This window comes from Cryptomeria japonica, chromosome 6 (genome assembly GCF_030272615.1).
Source record: "Cryptomeria japonica chromosome 6, Sugi_1.0, whole genome shotgun sequence".
Taxonomy (NCBI): domain Eukaryota; kingdom Viridiplantae; phylum Streptophyta; class Pinopsida; order Cupressales; family Cupressaceae; genus Cryptomeria; species Cryptomeria japonica.
In genome coordinates, this window is record NC_081410.1 from 676,580,562 (window position 1) to 676,600,733 (window position 20,172).

The window sequence follows — 20,172 nt, forward strand, 5'->3', positions numbered from 1 at the left end:
TGATTTGAAAGTGCTACAATGCTCCTCTCTTATATAGGGCGCTCACCCTAATTAACCATGAGGCCGACCTAACAAATTAGCAATAAAATAAGATAAAATCCGTTTTAAAAGGGGGCCGACTTGCTCGTAAAAGCAAATGAATGAATTTGAGCGCTCACCTTTATTTTTTAAATTTTAAAATTAATTTTAAGGCTTGAAAGGTGTTCTTTTTCATTTGTTTTAAGGCTTAAAATTAATTGATTTAATTACAAATGCCTTAATTCATGTGAATTTGATCTAACTTCCCAAATGTCTTAATTTTGACAAATTTAGTGAAAATTGAGGAATATTGAGGTTTGATCAAGGCTCAATGAAGCTTCTTTCCTCCTTAGGCATTGAAATATCCAAGATGATGAAGGTCTAAACCACTTCAAGGCTTGTTTGAACTTTACATCCAGGCTTGTTCACTTCATGAATTGAAATTTTCACAACCAATATTTGCAAATTTAATGTCCTTGTCTTCACAATCTTGCAATTTGTCCTTGACTCAATCTAACAAGGTTGAATGATAGGTTTTTTGATGATTTCGCCTTGGACCCTTTGGAAGGGTCAGGAGCGATTTTTCCAATTAGGTCTTGAATATCTCATTTCTTGACTCCAAAATCTTCCAGAAGGCGAGCTCATGTTTGTTTTGACTTGACAAAGTCTTGCATTCCAAATTTTAGCATTTCTCATGAACGAATTAGATGAAAATGTGATTTTCGCCCTGGACCCTTTGGAAGGGTCAGGAGCGATTTTTACTTTTTAGGTCAAAATTCACCTTAGTTTGATCATTAACCTCCTCCAAGGCAATCTCCAGGGTCTATTCATCTCAATCATTGAGTTGGCTTATCAATTTTTGAAGGAAATATTGTTCTTTTGGGAATTTCGCTCTGGACCCTTTGGAAGGGTCAAGAGCGAAATTCTCTCCTGAGCTCAAAATTCTCATTTTTTGAAGGTCTAAATTTCTTCAAGGCATTCCGAATGGCTTCTTTTACTGTAGTCCAGGCCTAGTTTTACTTGAATTTTGGAGGAAAAGGTGTCTTTGATGTTTTTCGCCTTGGACCCTTTGGAAGGGTCAGGAGCGATTTTCCTTGCTTAGGCTTATTCCTCCATCATTCTGACTTCTATCCACCCCTCAAGGCTAGGCAATGGTCTTCTTCATTCACTCCACCCAAGCTTGGTTTGTTCTTGCAAGGCAAAATAGGGGATTTTGAGATTTTCACCCTGGACCCTTTGGAAGGGTCAGGAGTGAAAATTAGGTTTTAGGCAATTTTCCAATCCTCTCATCTTCAAATCACTTCCAAGGCATAAAACATCTTGCCTCCCTCCTCTCCAAGTCATGAAAATCATAATCTTGTCTTAAATTTGCAAGGAAAAAGGAGAATTTAGAAATTTCGCTCTGGACCCTTTGGAAGGGTCAGGAGCGAATTTCTCTCTTGGCTTCAAAACTGGCATTTTAGCAACCCAATTCCACTCTAAGGCAATCCAAATTCTCTTCTCACACCCTTGTCCAAGCTTAGTTTTGTCCAAAATTTGGAATAAAGGATAGTTTTTAGGATTTTCGCTCTGGACCCTTTGGAAGGGTTAGGAGTGAAAATCATGTTCTAGGCTCAATTGCTTCCTCTTTTCAACCTCAATCATCCTCAAAAGGCAAAAACACACTTCCTCATACCCATTCAAGCCATAAAAACCAAAAAGTTGTCTTGACCTTGCAAGGAAAATAGGTGTTTTTAGGAATTTCGCCTTGGACCCTTTGGAAGGGTCAGGAGCGAAATTCACTATTTGGCTCAATTCCTTCACTTTTCTATGATTTCTTAGCACTTCAAGTCATTCCCAGGGGCAATTCCTTCTATATTTCACCTTATCCCACACTTGACTTAGCAAAACTTGATAGCAAAGAGTGATTTTGAGAAAATTCGCTTTGGATCCTTTGGAAGGGTCAGGAGCGAATTTCTCAATCTTGACCAAAATCCTCACTTTTTAAACTTGAAACTTCTTTGGAAGGTGGGATTTCATGTCTCATTGTGCTAGGAATAGGATTTCATGTCCAAGAAAGGCTAAAAAATAGGTTTATAAGGAATTTCGCTCTAGACCCTTTGGAAGGGTCAGGAGCGAAATTTCCTTTCCTGGCCATAATCCTTCATTTTCATGACTTCTAAACATGCCCAAGGGTTTCAACATGCTCTTTCTCCTTTCATCATGTCGTAGACACCTCAATTTGACCAAACAAGGCAAGAAATATCTCTTATAGAGATTTTCGCTTTGGACCCTTTGGAAGGGTCAGGAGCGAATTTCTCATTTTAGGCCTATTCCATCATCATTTCAAGTTGAATTCATCTCTCAAAGGAAGAAAACACTACTCCTCTCTCATCCAAGCCATAAAAACCAAAACTCGACTTGATTTTGCAAGAAAAATAGGTAATTGAGGAATTTTCGCCTTGGACCCTCTGGAAGGGTCAGGAGCGAAATTCTTCTTTTGGGCAAAATCCTTCATTTTTCCAAGTTAAAACATCTTCAAGAGGCAAAAGCAAGTTGTTCTTGTTTCATTCATGCCAAAAACTTGACCTTCTTCACTGCACAATAAGAGCTTTTGGGAATTTCGCTCTGGACCCTTTGGAAGGGTCAGGAGAGAAATTCACCATTTTGTCCAAAGTTCTTCATTTTTACAGGCTTCCAAATCTTCAAAGGTATCAAATAAAGTCCAATCTTCATTCCAAGAGACCCTGCACATCAAAACTTAGCCAAAGTTAGGAAGAAATAAGCTCTAATAAGATTTTCGCTCTGGACCCTCTGGAAGGGTTAGGAGCGAAATCTCCATTCCAGGCCAAATTGCTCAATTTTCAAGTTTCAAACTACCTCACAAGGCAAAGTTAGGTCTTTTCCAAGTTAGGAACAAGACTGCAAATCTATCCACGACAAGAAATAGGGTTTAGGATGAAATTCGCTTTGGACCCTTTGGAAGGGTCAGGAGCGAAATTCTCCTTCAGGTATCATCTTGCTCTTCAAAAATCAATCAAGTCCCTCTCCAGGCAAGAACATAACAATCTACCCTCAAACATGCCCCAGAAAGCATCATTCAATCAAAAATGAGAAGAAAAAAGAGGTTTACAATGATTTTCGCCCTGGACCCTTTGGAAGGGTCAAGAGCGAAAATCCTATTTTAGGCTTGATTCTAGACATTTTGAACTCCAATTTTCCTTAAAAGGCAAACATAGACTTTTCCTCATGTATCTCCATCAAGATCCTGCTTTTCACTAGGCAAAAATGAGAGCTTTTCAAAATTTTGCTCTGGACCCTTTGGAAGGGTCAGGAGCGAAATTGATATTTGCAGGCTAGATGTTACCTTGATTCGCTTCATCCTCCATCAAACTCGATCAAACCAACTCCTTTTCTTCATTGGCTCTGCTCAACTGACTTAGATAGGGAAACAAACAAGACTCTGACAAGAAAACCCTCAAATCTAGTCCTGACCTGACCTGAGGCCTATTCACCTTGTTCCTTGATCAAACCAACTTGACTCCCCTGAAAGGCATGCTTCATTATAGCAATCTTGAGGTTTCAGGCAGACGACTAACAACTCTAAAACTAGGCTAGACTCAGCTTGAAAGAAACCCTAAAATGAGCTCCAGAGATTAGCCGTAATCTAGCCAGCCTAGGCAAACCACTCACTCACTTAAAAAAACCTAGAAAACAGAGAGAAAAACAAGCAAAGAGAAAGCAAAACCTAAAGCAAAAAGAGGGGGTCCCCATTCTAATGGGGCGATGTGTGAAATGGTCACAACAAAACCCTTTTTCGAATTGCATTTGTCATTATCATTAGTCACCTGCAATGATGAAGTGAGTAATGACGCAATTCTTGGCCATGGGCCTTGGGTCAAAGCTTGTGTCTTAGCCTCTTTGTTTGTGCCCCTTTGTAGCTTTACTGAGGCAGGCTTGGTCAAGAACCCTCGTGAATCCTTGATCATGAAACAAGAGACGATCTTGGGTTGCCTCTTCGTGCACCATCGAAATTGATTTTGGAGAAGCCTTCCAGGGGTGGTGTTCAATTGACCCATGCTTTGTCAATTTTTGTAGTTTTATCACCTACAAGCTCCTAAACAAGGGAATTTATATATTAATATTTATTATTATATACGAGCAATTATTTATAAATACATTCAAAAATATTATATTAAGTATTTAATTTGTAAGAATTTATATATTTGTGTTTGTTCAGTTATTATTTTTTGATTGGTAATAGATTGTTTTTTATATTAAGATATCGGGTTTAAAACCTGGCTTGAACTAGTTGGGGCTACAACCATGGAGCCACCTCCCCACAAACAACAAAGCACCATAGTGCAAAAACCTATTAACAGGTAATAATTACTTGAATTTACCTCCTCCCCTATCATGTGAGCAGAGAAGCATATTAAAGGTACTTTCTTCCTTACCTCTCTTGACCCTTGTCCCCTTCACTATTGTCCACCCTTCGTCTTGCGCTTTAGCATTTAGCAACACCTCCTTAGATGCCCCATCAGAAGACCTTACCCTCTCAACCAAACTTTGTGAACCAACTTGTTTATCCTCCACCACAGAGCAGCCTCCCATTTTATCATGAGTTTTAAACAATGCCTCTGAACCACTTGAGGCCTTTGTGAGTTTAGGAACCATTCCTTGCTGCTTTTCCACAACACTATCTCCTGAGGTTTGGGAACAGTTTTGACCTCCAGTATCTTTCTTCACTATATAATGATGTGGAGAGACCTTGTGCCACCATGAAGCAGGCTTGTCCAATCTATGCCTGGAGCATTGGGCTGCAATGTGTCCTATTTGGAAGCACTGCAACATCTAAAAGGAATCCCTTCATAATCAACATGTTGCAACAACCCTTGGCCGTTTTCAACGAGATCTCCTCAAGAAAATCTCTAGTCATGTCTATTTAAACTAATAAACGAGCATAAGTAGTGTGAAGAATATTTGAAGAACCCTGAAGAATATTTGAAGAACCCTCATCCACCAGAAAGAGTCTTCTTAATGAATTACCTATGGCCTCAAAGCAAGATTCAAAACCAAAATTGAAATGGCAAATTTGGCAACCTTACCAGGATTGGAACCTTGTCAAATGATTCCGTAGCAGGGTTGAAAGTTGTGTACCAAGGCTCTAGCATTAGCAAGTGCTTGTCCATCTAGCTTCATAGGTAGTCACATAGAATCTTGTTCTTTTCCTATTCATTGTCAAAGATTACCACAAAGAAACCTTGGGCACCCGGATAGATTTGAACATCCCCTTCAAGAATGGGACCCCAGATTTTTGAAATCCATTTATTTAGATTACTAAGGCTTGGCCAAAACCCTTTAAACCTCCCAATCACACCTCACTCTGCTAAAAACCTCTCATTTTCTACCATTTCATTTTCCATCTCCTCATCTAATGTAACTGTTATTGCTCTAGCAGGCTGTTGCCCAATACAGAGTGACTTTGCCTTGCCACCATCCACAACATCACCTTTGAAACTCCTGCTTTGCTTTCCATAAAACCCTTGCCTCGCCATATTCTGGGTACACTCTGCTGACACATGATGCTTACATCTATTTGCCCATGTCCCCTCCGCTCGTTTTGATCACTCACTCACATTAGGGTTGCAGTTCCATTTTGACAACTCGTGGTTGAAAGGGGGATAACAACATCCACTAGAAGAGAAGTTTCCCCCCTTCGACGCTCACCCATATCGTGCAAACCTACCACCATTGATAGCATTTCCTGTCCATTGTGGGGATCTGCCTACACCAGACACCCGACAGCCCACCTTATTCCTCTGATTTGCAGTTGCAGATCTGCCCTGCACTCTCTAGAAAGCCTTAGCCGTGGGAGTCTCCTTTGGTAGCAACGACATTATTTCTCTCCCACAATACACAAGAAATTAGGTCATTTTATGTAATTATATGTGTTCATTCAATTGATTAAAACTAGTATAGTTATCTTAAATAAATCTATTTGAAAAGCGTTGACAGATATAGTATAATATAATTAACAGAATATATTGTTTTTATGATTATAAATTATTTTTATTTCCTATAATTATTAATTATTTTATGATATTAATTATTAAATAATCATAATTAAACTAATATTATTAATATTATATTTGATTTTAATGACTATTTTTAAACTAAATATAATGCAAAATATATTATTGTAATATTTTAATTCTCTCTATAAATAATATATTAATTTTTCCTTGTTATTATGATGTGTAAATGACTAAGCTTCACTCCTCACATTGGAAGGCTCTAGACTCGGTTGTTAGGTTTTTATTTTTTTGGTTTACTTATTGTGGGTTACTTTTACAAGTGTGAGATTCAACCTGGTCCAAATCTGCAACCATGGTTTTCATCATCAAACTTGAAAAATTAAATTCAATTTTGGACCTCAGCTTAGCTTGGATGAAAAGGTTGTTAGTCTTATCGCTCCCTTCGTGTAGTTCAAGAAAATAATAATTAAAGCATAAAAAAAGGTACAAGCGTCTTAGATTTTTCTAAATTTTGAAACTGATATAAGTTTAATGTCTTTTCCAACATCATTTGAATAAAAGAGAAGCTAATGCAATGACAAGTGTGTAATCTTTCTTTTTTTGAAATTAATGTAAATTTTGTCTCATTTTTAACATCATGTCAATACAAATAAATCTAATGTTATAGAGGATTATTGACACTGATGTTGTCATCTTGTAGGTCATGTAAAAAGAAAAATTTAATGCGCATCAATCAAACATATGTACAACAGGCAGAACTCTGAATGTATATAGCCCCTGCCATTGCTTGTACACGCTACTTGTAATACCTAACCACAAGCATCCCTAAAATATAATTTTTTTTAGGACACCTGTGTCTCTACATCTCAGTCTTGTGGCAGCATTAGCACCCGGACTAGCATTAACACTAACTCGCATACAAATTTGGGGATGCCGCCTTATATTGCTCGTGCAACTTCAAAGGTATGTGATCATTCATATTCACTTTTATGTTTTTATAGGGTTTTAATTTCTATTTTGGATTAATAGTTTACTTGTCTGCCTGCTGTCGGAGTCTAGGTATGGAGAAGAATAAGTATGGAAACAATGGTAGAATTGCCACTCTTCCTTGAAAGATGGAAATTTCTACTGTTCGGTCTTCTATGCCAGGTCACCAACTCTTTTCTTTTTGGGGATTGAATAGCAACCTCTTTTCTTTCTTTCTTTCTGTATGTATGTATTATATTAGGGCAGGGCATATGTGATTGGTATTTGTAGTACAAATGACACAAGTTGGTACCTAATTTTAATGTGTGCATATCATATGTCTAAAAAAATCCTAGATTATGAGGTAGGTTGTGTCTAGACTCTAAATGCACAAATTAGTACCTAATTGTGACATGTATATATCATAAGTCTCAATCAATACTAGATTGCCAGACAAGTCTTGTTGAAGCTATCTCATCTTACATCTACCATTTTTCTACCATTTTTCTTTAGAAATGTTTGTACACGAATCATTTATATGAGGGAATTGATTTAGTTCTATATTTTGCTAAAGAATTTGTGGATCATCAGTACATTCCCACTTCTTTGATGATTATAATCCTTATAAAAATATCTTACAAGATCCTCATTCACTTTTTGGCCAGAGGAGTCTATTTACCATCAATGCTAACCCAAATTGCTAGACAACAGGTTCTGCATAAGTTGAAATGCAGTTTTAGCTGTTTTGATGATCTTGTGAGGAAGGAACTTGATCCCCAGTCTTTACTTGATGAGGGTAGAGCCCTATATCAATGTTTGTTTGAAGACCGTCGTTTTGTGCAGATAGAAATTTGTAGCGCACTTCCAGCCCTGCTTTTGAGTTTTCTAATAGCATTTTGATTATGATTGAATCCCATTTTCTCAGGCTTTGTGTAACTGTTATTTTAGCAAAGGTTCATGTTTTAAAAATATCCGTAACACAGTTTTCTTCATAAATCAGAGTTAAAGCAAGCATGGCAACATCCTAACTCACCTGTCACTATTATTGAGTGAAATTATATATCAACACATTGGATTATTACTCATTCCCTATGATGAACAAGTTAAAGAGACTTGTATTTCCTATTCTCATTTGCTTGTTCTCATAGATTAAAGGTTCTCTCAATTGCACGAAAAGGCTAACTTAATCACAGAGCACTTTGAGAACTATTCCTTAATTACAACCTTTGAAAAGTTCCATGAAAGATTTACTAACTATCTGTATGTTTAACATTTTGCAGTATCTTCATGGTTTAGCTGCTCGAGGAGTTCATTATCTACATCATCCTGGGCCAACTCTTCAAGATGTTGGGTTTATGGTTATTCCCGTAAGTTCTGCACCATTGTGTAATAGATTTGGAATGTTATATTAGTCAAGATTGCTAGATTGCCTATGTGACTGTCTTGTTGATATGAAAAGGATGAATACTTGTCTAGATTTGATGATTGATTCATACTAAACTACTAATAGCTTGGATTTCAATGAATTTTAGTAGCTTGTGAATGGCAAACTTAACCTTTAGGCTTTATTCTTGTATGACAATTGTTTCAATATAAAATTTTCTTTTTTGACATGTTTCCTTTTTTTAATTTCATGTATTGTTATCCTTGTTCAAAATAATTTTGCATTTACATTGAGTACAAATTAACTAAGGAAGTCACAGCTTTATCCTCATTGTTGCCTATAATGATATATTCATTATTTTTTTAATTGCTACAGGAACTTGGGCAAGAGAACGCCTACATCAGTGAGACACTTTTCACCATTGTCTTTTTTACCTTCATCTTAGTAAGTTTGCTTCTGTTTCCAGATTTATGTTTCATATTCACAATTCAGCCTATTTTCAGTTGTTGTTTGACATTAAGCAGCTGATAAGTTTAAAATATCATGATATTCTTAAATATCCTTTTATTTCTTATATTTGATTTTTTTTCTGTAAGTACATCATAAATGACAGACTGAAAAAGCATGTGTAAGTTGATATGTTAAAGGTCTTTCTACTTAATGAGTTAATTCTGGATAGATTATTAGTTTTTCACAAACTTGTATGTGGTTTAGATCAAAACCTGGCTGGTGAATAAAATAAAGAATGTGAGGAGGTCAGCTCATATTAGTAGGTTGCCTTAATGTGACAAGAAATTAAAAACACTTTTCATTGCATAAATTCGTTCCCTGTGGGTTTGGACATACGTTATATACTTATTTATATTGACATAAAATGGGCATACTATTCTCTATCCATATGCTTCTCTATATTTTCTGTCTATTGAGTTCAGTATGTACAGAGTATGTATCTGTGTTGAGATACAGTTTAATGATAGAAATGGATATTGAACTTCTGAAAACAAATAAAATTGTTTCTTATTCCCATGATTACATGGGGCATGTATTGTGAAGTATCCTACTGATGGGATCAAAGTGTATTGAAAAAAGTTAATAGAAAAAGTTGAACATGGATAAATATTCGAGTCTTATATTAGAGTGTTCTAGACTTCTGATCGGGTATAAAGTTCTTTTACTGTTTTGTTCTTTTGAACATTTACTGCCTTAGGTTCTATATGTGTAGCTGTAATGTCCCTTTTTTTCAGTGCCCCAGTTTTTGCCCTAAAATCACAAATCCAGAATGAAATAAGGGCAAACATAGTTAGGGATATAATCTTCATTTAAGAATAAGATGAGATAAGCCTATTTTTTCGAAAACCGCAATGAGATTAGTCAACAATGTAGATATAACTCATGAAATACATCCAATTCTAGGGTTAGGATATGTATATATTGATCCACACAACCCATAACAACAATTACATGGAAACTCAACCATAACGAGGTGTGAGTTGGAAGACATGATGAGGTGTCCCACGTATCTTGTACCCTAGGCCGAACAGCAAGACCTTATCCTCTGTGGCCTAATGTGGTCCTTAACTGATAGTCCTCAACCATCATCATGAGGTGGCATACCTAGTGAGGGCTTTACACCATTCCCCTATATCATATCAACCTCTCACCTCTTATGATTGATTCACTTTAACAATTGATCCATGTGGAGATAGTAGGGAAGCTCCAATAAGGTGCCTTTGACTGTCATCTAGTCATCATCCTAATACCTTAACGATTTTACTTCTTGTATTTGTGAGCCATGGTGGAGAAGAGGGGAAAGATTGCGGAGAGAGCCCTAGAAATGATCTCTTCCTAGACCCAAAGACCGTACCCTTTGTACTCCTTTGGCCTCTATGGGCTCATCTTGTCCCACTTCGAGGTGGCGTATCTAGAAGAATGCTCATACGCTGTACCCCTCTAGCAATGCTCTCAGACCCTCCTTCACCATTGCCTATATATGTATAAGTGATAAAGAATCAATACATGTATTATAACAATAATTGGTTATTGCTGAATCCATTTATCGGATTGATATTAACAGTGTCACTAATAACATTATTTTTGTGTTGTATTATTCACATTGTTTTATGTAACTTACATTTTATTATATTACATTTCAGTATTGTGTTGCATTGATAGTATCTTACTCTATTAGCAATATTATATCAGATTTTGTTAACCGTATAAACCTCAGAATTTATTAACATCATAATATTATTTTTGTGATCTTTATATTATATTACACTAACCATATTACTATGCTAATATATGAATAAATTAATATATTGTATTATATTAACAGTGTTAGCAGTGTGTCATATTATATTAGCAGCACCTTATTATATTAACAACATTGTATTATATTTACTGTATCATATCATATTAATCATACCAAATTAAATGATATTAATAATATAAAACACCATCGTATGATATGGTTAACAATCTCTATGCTCATACTGTAATGTATCCCAGTCAGTGTGACTGCAGACCACAATGGTCTTCCGTGTTCCTATTTTCATATCTCCCATGAGTCCCATGCCGGAGGAGGTCAGGCAGGACGTGTCTCCTTGGGCATGTATCCTTTGGATCGTGTCCTTCCAAAACAAAACTACCAATTCATACATGTATAAACAAGTCTCGGTAAAACCGATGCCTTTGTAATATTTATGTTTGCTATATGTAATACACATATAAATAATAAATTGTGAATAACTCTATAAATAATAATACAACTTTAATAATAATAAATTAAACTGTGGATAATTCTTATATTAATTGTAAATAATACAATAAACTTTTAACGATAATAATGTACAGAAATAACTAAGAAATCAACTGAGTGGATATGCACATATATATAGAATATGTAAATGAACATAATATAAGGGACATTACAGTAGCTAAAAATGCTGTCCCAAGCTTGGCCAAAAAGTAATGACTGAGCTCAATGAGCTGCTTTCTTATTGGCTTGATGAATGATTTTTTTTGCAGTTGTCACTGCATTAAACATATTATTTTGACTATCATCGCAAATTATAATTGCGTTTTGAGCACAGTAAGCAAGGCAAATTGTGCAGGAGGTATAACATTCAGCTAGTAAATAGAGTTAATTGTGGATGGCAATTTCTTAATTACATCTTTCATGTCAGATAATGTGGAGGATTTGAAGTACAGAAACTAATTATACTTCTTTTTTTAAGAAATCAAATTTGATTTCTGATTTATTTTTTTGGTTACTATTGTATAGTTTCATTTTGAAGGATTCTCATTTTTGTATCTGATTATTGCTGTAATCCTGACTGTGCAGTGGACTTTTCACCCTTTCATATGCCATAGCAAGAAGTTCTACACGGTGCTTTTATGGTGCAGGGTATTGGCATTTTTGGTGGTAGGTTTGTTTGCTCGTCTTTCAGGTTTATTTCCATTTTTGTAAGTCAGATAAATTCTTTGGGTTCAACCAAAGTCTTAAGCTATTGAACTCTAAAAATGTTAATTATAAAATTTCTCAGAAAATTTGCGGGAGTTGTCAAGTTTGTAATCTTTTCACTAAGCAAAGGCCAACTACTGCCCTTGCTTAGGAAAAAAAATGAAATTTGGCAATGATTATTTTTTTCAGCGTTATAACTTCCATGTAGAAGATTATTGTTTGTCAAGTAGGCAAAATCTTCCCATGATTCTTGGCAATCACATAAACTTTTTCCTAAATGCATTTTTTTCTTGAATCTCATATTTTTTTGATATCAGCTTTTCTTTACTCTGCTGGTTTTTTACTATTCCTTGATATGAATCTAGTGAGATTTTTTTTTAGGAAATCTGCATAAAAATTTTTCTTCACCTCTGATAGGTATTGACATGTTGAAGAGATCAAAGCTAAGAACATTTATTGCAATGTTTCCTACCACAAATATGAAATGATCCTACGGTTTCATATTCTGCCCCAACCTTTACAAAAAAGGTCTTCACACCACATAACACTGACAGATCTGCCTGCTTCATTATTATCTGTTAACCCAAATAAAAATTTTAACACAAAGAATGCACAGCTGATAACAAATTCAGATGATAAGTAATTCAGATCTGAGTCAAAAACAAGATTCAGGACCTGGCATATAACTCATCAAAGTTTGCTGTTTTTTTTCGTTTTGAACTAATTACATATGCCTGCAACCTATTGTGTGATAGTTGCTGGATGATTAAAGTGCTATTGCCTTCGAGCACCTGCAGTCGCTTTCCTATGAACACCTGTCCTGAGATTTGTGGTGTGAAAATTCAACTGGCAGCAACCTTTTTGTCTGATATTTGGTAAGCTTCCATGCAATGAAGTGTCCTGAATGTAGTTGCACGGTTGCACCTTCTAGAGTTGATCCTTGCTGTGATACTCTTTCCCAGATTTGTGGATCTGGTCTGAAATTATGCATATACCCTTTAATGACCACTGCAGATGTCCAGATTTAATGGATATTGTCCGAAAAACCTCCTTATGTGGATGACGGTAGGTGTTTGGGTCTGGTGAACTATATTAGGCCTTCACATTGTAGTTTTAAGACCTGTTTCCTGCTGTTTTAGGACCTGGCAATTGCTTCAGCCTTCTATTATAAGGCTTTAACCTTGCAGATTTAAGACCCGATTCATTGCTGTTTGAGGACCTGGCAGCTGCTTCTGAGCAGTGGATTACAGTAGATAACTCCAGTGACAGATCTGATTGTCCATTCGCCCTCCTGTCTTTGACTGTGGGCTATCCTCAAGTGGGGCAACTTTACTTTAGGTCAATCAATTTTCAGTTAATGAAATGGGTATTAAAGGGGGCTGAGAATAGGGATTTCAGCTTACCTTAGGTTGGCTGTGAACTAGGGTTTTTGTTCCAGGGCATAGCTTAGAGAATTTTAAATTTTATTTTATCCTATGTATTATTATTTATTAATCATTAATTATTGTTATTTTTTATTTTTTCTCATTTTAAAATTTATTGGTGTTGAAACTTGATAAACACTTTTAAGAGGGCCCAAAATGTGTCAAAGTTGGCCCAGGAGAGGGGACAGGACAAAATAAAAGCAAGGGAAAGTAAAGTACATTTTTTTGGTCCATGATGCATTGCATCGTATGCACCTAATTGTGTTAGATTCTACACATAAGCAATAATGCCAATAAACTATCCAAGACCTATTCAAGAAATAAATAAAATGAATCTGTTACAAATGATCTAGAATCAAATTGCAAAACAGAGTAAGAACCTGACAAATGCGAGAGATCTGCAAAATGCTATAAGAAAAGCACACTCTCCATCTGATTATTAGATATGAGAATAGGATGCTGAACATATAGCAATAAGAGAGGTGAAAACAACCAATAGGAGGAGTAACTCTAAGTACCAAAAATATGTGAGAGTTAACCTAGTTGGAATTGTTAAGTTTAATTAAATTCTGTGATCAAGAGGCTAGAACAGATGAAAGGTACAGTCTGGAATTTACTTCGAACTGCAGTAGTGTGAATGAAGGAAGCACAACACTTATAAATTTTCGGTATTGTCCTCCTCCCCATTATATGTGTGTTATATATCTAAGTGAATGAGAGGGTATGTAGGGAAGAGATATGTCTTCCCACGTGGAAAGACACATCTCTCCCTATGTACCACTCAGCACGTTAACAAACATATCGCGATTTATTATAAATCGTTTAACCCAGCCCGTTATCATTAAGGAGTGTAACCGGTAGCATAAATAATATCCCCAACCCGATAACATAAAGGGGTGTGACCGGTGGCAATCACCACAATAAATTCGATTTATTTATTGTTTATTGTTAACGTGTAAACTAAAATGTTAACAAGTAAGCATCGGAATTTTGAAGTTGTACGACCGACGTTACCGGAATTAATGCTCCCTCTTAACTAGGGAGGACACATTTAGAGAAAAATCACAATCCATCCATTGATTGTGAAGAGAAGAGATATCACACCATAGTGATATCCAAAGATATGGTTCAACAATGAATATCAAGTCTCATGATACTTACCATAACTCATAGTTATCAAGTAAGGTATGTGCACTGGTATCAAATCACATGATGCCTACCATACTGATAATGATTCATGGCATGTCCACGAATATCATGTCCATAATATTCACCATGAAGATCTCTATCATAATTATGGTTTATTTAATGATACCAACCAACTGATATCTACCATAATGTCTCAGATATATATATATATATATATTATCATGACATGTCCACAGATATCAAGTCACATGATATCCATCAAGATAGATAAATTGATAATTGTAAAATCGTCACCTTAGAATATCAATTTGAAACAAGTGTTCATTGTTGAAAAGTCGTCACCCTTCAATAATGTTCACAGGAGGGCCCATGAAGTTATGGAGTTACACACATGACAAATAAAAGAGCTTACACATTAAACATCTTAAATATATTAGTATATCAGAATAAATGAGACTCTATCTCAAAATTAAATAACATTTTCAACCATACCAAGTTTATCTCTAAAGTGTTCAATCTTGATTCTGAAGAGAGGCTTGGTAAGAATGTCTGCAATCTGATCACTTGTACTAATATAATTCAGTCGGTTCACATTCCTTTCCACCATATCTCGAACATAGTGATAAGGAATCTCAATGTGTTTGGACCTGTCATGAAATACTGGATTCATTGAAAGTTTGATGCAACTCTGATTGTCGCAATAGATGACAGTAGGATTTAAGGGCTGACCAAACAGTCCTACAAGCAGTTTCCGGAGCCATACTACTTCTCTTGCTCCCATGGAGGCTGCAATGTATTCAGCTTCTGTAGAACTCTGAGCAATTGAAGACTATTTTCTACATATCCATGAGATCATTCCTGATCCTAAACTGAAGCAACATCCTGACGTGCTTTTTCTGTCAACTACGCTTCCAGCGCAATCGGAATCAGTGGATCCATGTAGGTCAAGGTCTACATGTTTATATTTCAGACCAAAACCAATAGTTCCTCGAAGATATCTCAGAATATGTTTTGCAGCAACGAGATGTATTTCCCTAGGTTCACACATGAACTGACTTAGTGCATTAACAACATAACATATATCAGGTCTTGTGTTTACCAAATATATCAGAGATCCAATAATTTGTCTGTAGAGGGTAGGATCTACAAACTCTGATTTTGCAGCTGCTTCCTTTAGCTTGTGCAGATTTGTCTCCATAGGTGTGGTCATGAATCTACAATCCATCATTCCAAATCTCTTGAGTATATCAATGGTGTATTTTCTTTGATTAAGGATTATACCATCTGCTTGCTGCCAAACTTCCAATCCAAGGAAGTAGTGAAGAATTCCTAAATCCTTCATATCAAACTCAGCGGCTAATTCTTTCTTACATCGAGAAATACGATTATCTTCTCCTGTGATTAGTAGATCATCAACATAAAGAATAAGAATTAATAATTCACCATTGATTACTTTGTAGTAGAGATTTGGATCTGCTTCATTCTTGGAAAACCCTAATTCCAAGAGATAGTGATCAATTCTTTCATACCATGCTTTGGGGGCCTGTTTCAGTCCATATAAGGCTTTCTTTAATCTGCAGACATGTGATTCAGCCTTATGAATCACAAAACCTTCAGGTTGCTCCAAATAAACTTCTTCTTCAATCTTACCATTTAGAAAAGCAGTCTTAACATCCATTTGATGGACTTTCCATCCTTTAGATGCTGCAATAGCCAAAATTGCTCGGATAGAAGTGTATCTGGCAACAAGAGCGAATGTCTCTTCATAGTCAATACCTTCTTTCTGTGAGAAACCTCTGGCAACAAACCTTGCTTTGTGCTTCTCAATGTTGCCATCTGTTGCATGTTTGATTGTGAAGAGCCATTTAGAAGATACCACAGATTTGCCTTTAGGCCTAAGCACAATATCCCAGATATCATTTTTCAGAATTGACTGATACTCTTCTGACATAGCATCTTTCCAAACTTGATGCTTGAGAGCATCTCCAACACAGGAGGGTTTTGCATCAATTGTCTCACTCATCAAGGCAACATAACTAGAAAATTGGTTAGGTCTCTTACTTTCTCTGAAGGTCCCCTTTGGAGCAGCATAATTTTTAGCTTCTTGAAGCATCTTTTTAGCCTAGAGTGGTCTCTTCCTAGTTTCGGGATAATGTTCTTCTAAAGGTAATTCTTGAACTTCATGCTCAGCATTTTCAGGGCCTCCCTCTGAATCTCAGGGGTGGGATCCTCATCCATGCTTGTAGGAGGATCTTGGTGTTCTAATTCATTAGAGTTTTTGGACCTCCTGAATGCTATGTCTTCTTCAAAGATGACATCTCTGCTTAGTTCAATTTGCCTTTGTCCAGGTATGTATACTCTGTAAGCCTTAGAGGTTTCACTGAACCCAACAAATACCCCTTTCTTTCCATAAGGTTCTAATTTTGATCTCTTTTCTTTGGGAACATGAATATAGACTGGACACCCAAAGATCCGGAGACGAGTTATGTCAGGTTTGTTACCAGTAAAGGCTTCTTCAGGGGTTTTATTATCAAGAAGAGAATGAGGAAATCTATTTTGAATGTACACAACTGTCCTAGATGCTTCAACCCAAAATGAGGTTTCTATATTTTGGTCAAACAACATAGCCCCAACAACTTCGACTATAGTCCTATTCTTTCTTTCAGCTACCCCATTTTGTTGTGGGTTATAAGGTACAATTAACTCCCTCTTAATCCCAACATTTATACAATAATCTTTAAACATATCAGAAGTGTATTCCCCCCCATTGTCTGTTCTTAAGGTTACGATTTTCTTACTTGTCATGTTTTTTGCAAGAGCTTTGAATTCCTTAAATTTAGAAAGGATTTCTTCAGACTCTTTGTACTTCAGAAAATATATCCAGGTCTTCCTAGAATAATCATCTACAAATATTACATAACATAAAAATCCTCCTAAGGAGGGTACAGACATGGGTCCACATAGATCAGAATGAACTAATTCTAATACATTTTTGGATTTATTATTGCTAGAATTGAAAGACGCTTTTGTATTCTTTGCCAAGGCACACCCCTTGCAAGCTCCTTCGGAACTGTGACTTAGCTTGGGTAGGCCAATCACCATCTTCTCTATTTTAGATAGGGCATGGAAATGAAGGTGCCCTAATCTTCTGGGCCAAAGTTCATTCAAATCTGGGGTCTCATGAATCAAGGCTTGAGGTGGAGTGGTGCAAAGTCTGTAGAGGCTCCCTTGTCTTACTCCAATGGTGTGGGCTTTCTTGATGGTGGAGTTGTTTGGCCAAGCAAGTACCTTTCCTTCCATAAAGGTTAATTTGTAACCCTTATCTTCAAGTGCAGAAACTGAAACAAGGTTTCTCTTCATACCAGGCACAAATAGAACTCCAGTCAGCTGTAGGGATATGCCTGACTTTAGGTTGATATTGCAGGTTCCTATTCCCATAACTGGATGATTTGAGTCATCACCAATTGTCACTTCTTCATTTGAATTTTCCACAAGTGTATCTAGGTGCTCACGAAATCTTGTGATGTGTCAAGATGCTTCGCTGTCAATCACCCATGTGTTGGAACTGGAGGTGACTTGACTAGAGAGGGCTGAGTAGAAGACTAGTCTTTCAGAATCACTCCCTTTCTTAACTTCTACCATTGAAGCCCGTTGTTTGATCCTGTCTGGACACTTCATTGCATAGTGCCCATATTGGTCACATCTGAAACATTGTACTTCAGAAATGTCTCTCTTCTTCTTTGAAGACCTCTTTCCATTTGAGCCGTTGTCCCTTCTTCTCTTACAGTTCTTCTTCTTTCCTTTCTTGTGGGAATTTGAGTTTAGAACTTGAATGTCCTCATTGCCATTGTTTTGTTTTATTCCTCTTGTGACAAGTCGAGATTCCTCTTGAATGCAATCGGTTTTATTTGATGATTTATAGCTTCAGTTAGATAAAATTAAATGTTAAATTGGCCTTAAGGCCTTCAACATTTAATTATATATATCATTATGTTATTTATTATTATTATTGTTAAATTGATTAGATAATAATAATTAATACTATATATTTTGGTTATGTTCATCTATCGATTAAATCTTGTATTTAGATATATATCGATTAACATAAATAATATTAAATAATTGATTAATGAAAACACATTAAATATTGAGTTGCATATAATATATCGGGCTGCATATATTATCGGGTTGCATATGATAATCGGGTGGCAACATAATGAAGATCACCGATAGTTATCGGTGTGTTGCCAATAACTATCGGCTGTTAGCATTAAGCCAACACCGATAGACATCGATTGTAATACTACTTACACCGCTTGGCATACACCGATTATATCGGGTGTAAAAGGAGAGAATGCTATGCTGTTTGGAAGTATATACAAATGAGTTCGTGGCCTGCAGAAGCATATCCGTGTGGAATCAGATCCTTCACTTGCTGTATAATTCATAGAGTTATTTGCTGTTCATATAGATACTACATAAGTATACAGTCCGCTGTCACAATTGGGGAAACCAAACTTATATATGCTGTGCATGATCATCAGCAAATTCATATAACTAAATTTAGCAGTCTAGGAGAATCTAGCGTCTAAAAGATGAATTAATATCCTCATCATATTAATATTTTGCTTCAGATTTATAATATCAAAGATAAATTTTAATTCTGATCCATAAATTTAACAGTTTTCAATCTATCAAACTTAGGAAATTTAGAACGAGCACTGGTTCCTTGAATGAACGATTCCCATGAGGTAGGGAGTCCATTTAGGGCCATCATAGCAAGTTCTTTGTTGTCTACGAGATGTCCAATAGTGGATAGTTGATCCCTAAGCTTAGTGATCCTCAAGAAATAGGATGTAACTGTCTCTCCTTTATTCATCTTTATATGGTGTAGTTGATTCTTCAAGGTGAGAGCCCTGCTAGTGTTGTTGATTTCATAAATGTCAGCTAGAGCTTTGAACATCTGAAAGGCCGTCTCTTATTTAGAAATAACTGGCACAATGTGGTCTCTCACTGAATCCACAATTATCTTAAGAGCCTTCTCACTGTCCTTGCTCCACTGAATTTTCTCCGTATCATCAGAGGGTTGAGGAATTTCACTTTTGACATGGGAGTCAATTTTATTTTCTTTCAAGACAAGCATGATCTTGAATTTCCAAGATACAAAATTTGATGCTCCATCTAGTTGATCTTCAAATCTAACTCTGGTTGCCATTAGGATTATAGGAATGTGATCTACTAAGAGCCGGGTGAATGTCTATCTAATCGTTACAGAATTTAATTTGATCTTCCTTAACTTAGCTCTGATACCATGTTAAGTTTAATTAAATTCTGTGATCAAGAGGCTAGAACAGATGAAAGGTATAGTCTGGAATTTACTTTGAACTCCAGTAGTGTGAATGAAGGAAGCACCACACTTATAAATTTTCGGTATTGTCCTCCTCCCCATTGTATGCGTGTTATATATCTAAGTGAATGAGAGGGTATTTAGGGAAGAGATATGTCTTCCCACATGGGAAGACACCTCTCTCCCTACGTACCACTCTAACACGTTAACAAACATATCACGATTTATTATAAATCGTTTAACCTAGCCCATTATCATTAAGGAGTGTAACCGGTGGCATAAATAATATCCCCAGCCCGATAACATAAAGGGGTGTGACCGGTGGTAATCACCACAATAAATTCGATTTATTTATTGTTTATTGTTAACGTGTAAACTAAAATGTTAATAAGTAAGCATTGGAA

The 20,172-nt window shown here is 36.2% G+C and overlaps 1 protein-coding gene across 5 annotated transcripts in view; it reads left to right on the forward strand.

Moving 5' to 3' along the window:
• The window catches only part of LOC131044306 (phosphatidylinositol:ceramide inositolphosphotransferase 1), a 90,467-nt gene that overhangs the window by 25,493 nt on the left and 44,802 nt on the right, over positions 1 to 20,172 (forward strand). For 3 of the 5 annotated variants that reach the window (XM_057977607.2, XM_057977604.2, XM_057977605.2), the window contains exons 2-6: positions 6,736 to 6,998; positions 7,095 to 7,184; positions 8,282 to 8,368; positions 8,761 to 8,829; positions 11,729 to 11,809. In XM_057977607.2, coding sequence (XP_057833590.2) covers positions 6,966 to 6,998; positions 7,095 to 7,184; positions 8,282 to 8,368; positions 8,761 to 8,829; positions 11,729 to 11,809 — 360 coding nt within the window. In that variant the 5' untranslated portion in view covers positions 6,736 to 6,965. The remainder of the gene's footprint in view (positions 1 to 6,735; positions 6,999 to 7,094; positions 7,185 to 8,281; positions 8,369 to 8,760; positions 8,830 to 11,728; positions 11,810 to 20,172) is intronic. The other 2 variants (XM_057977609.2, XM_057977608.2) reach the window with 2 other exon arrangements.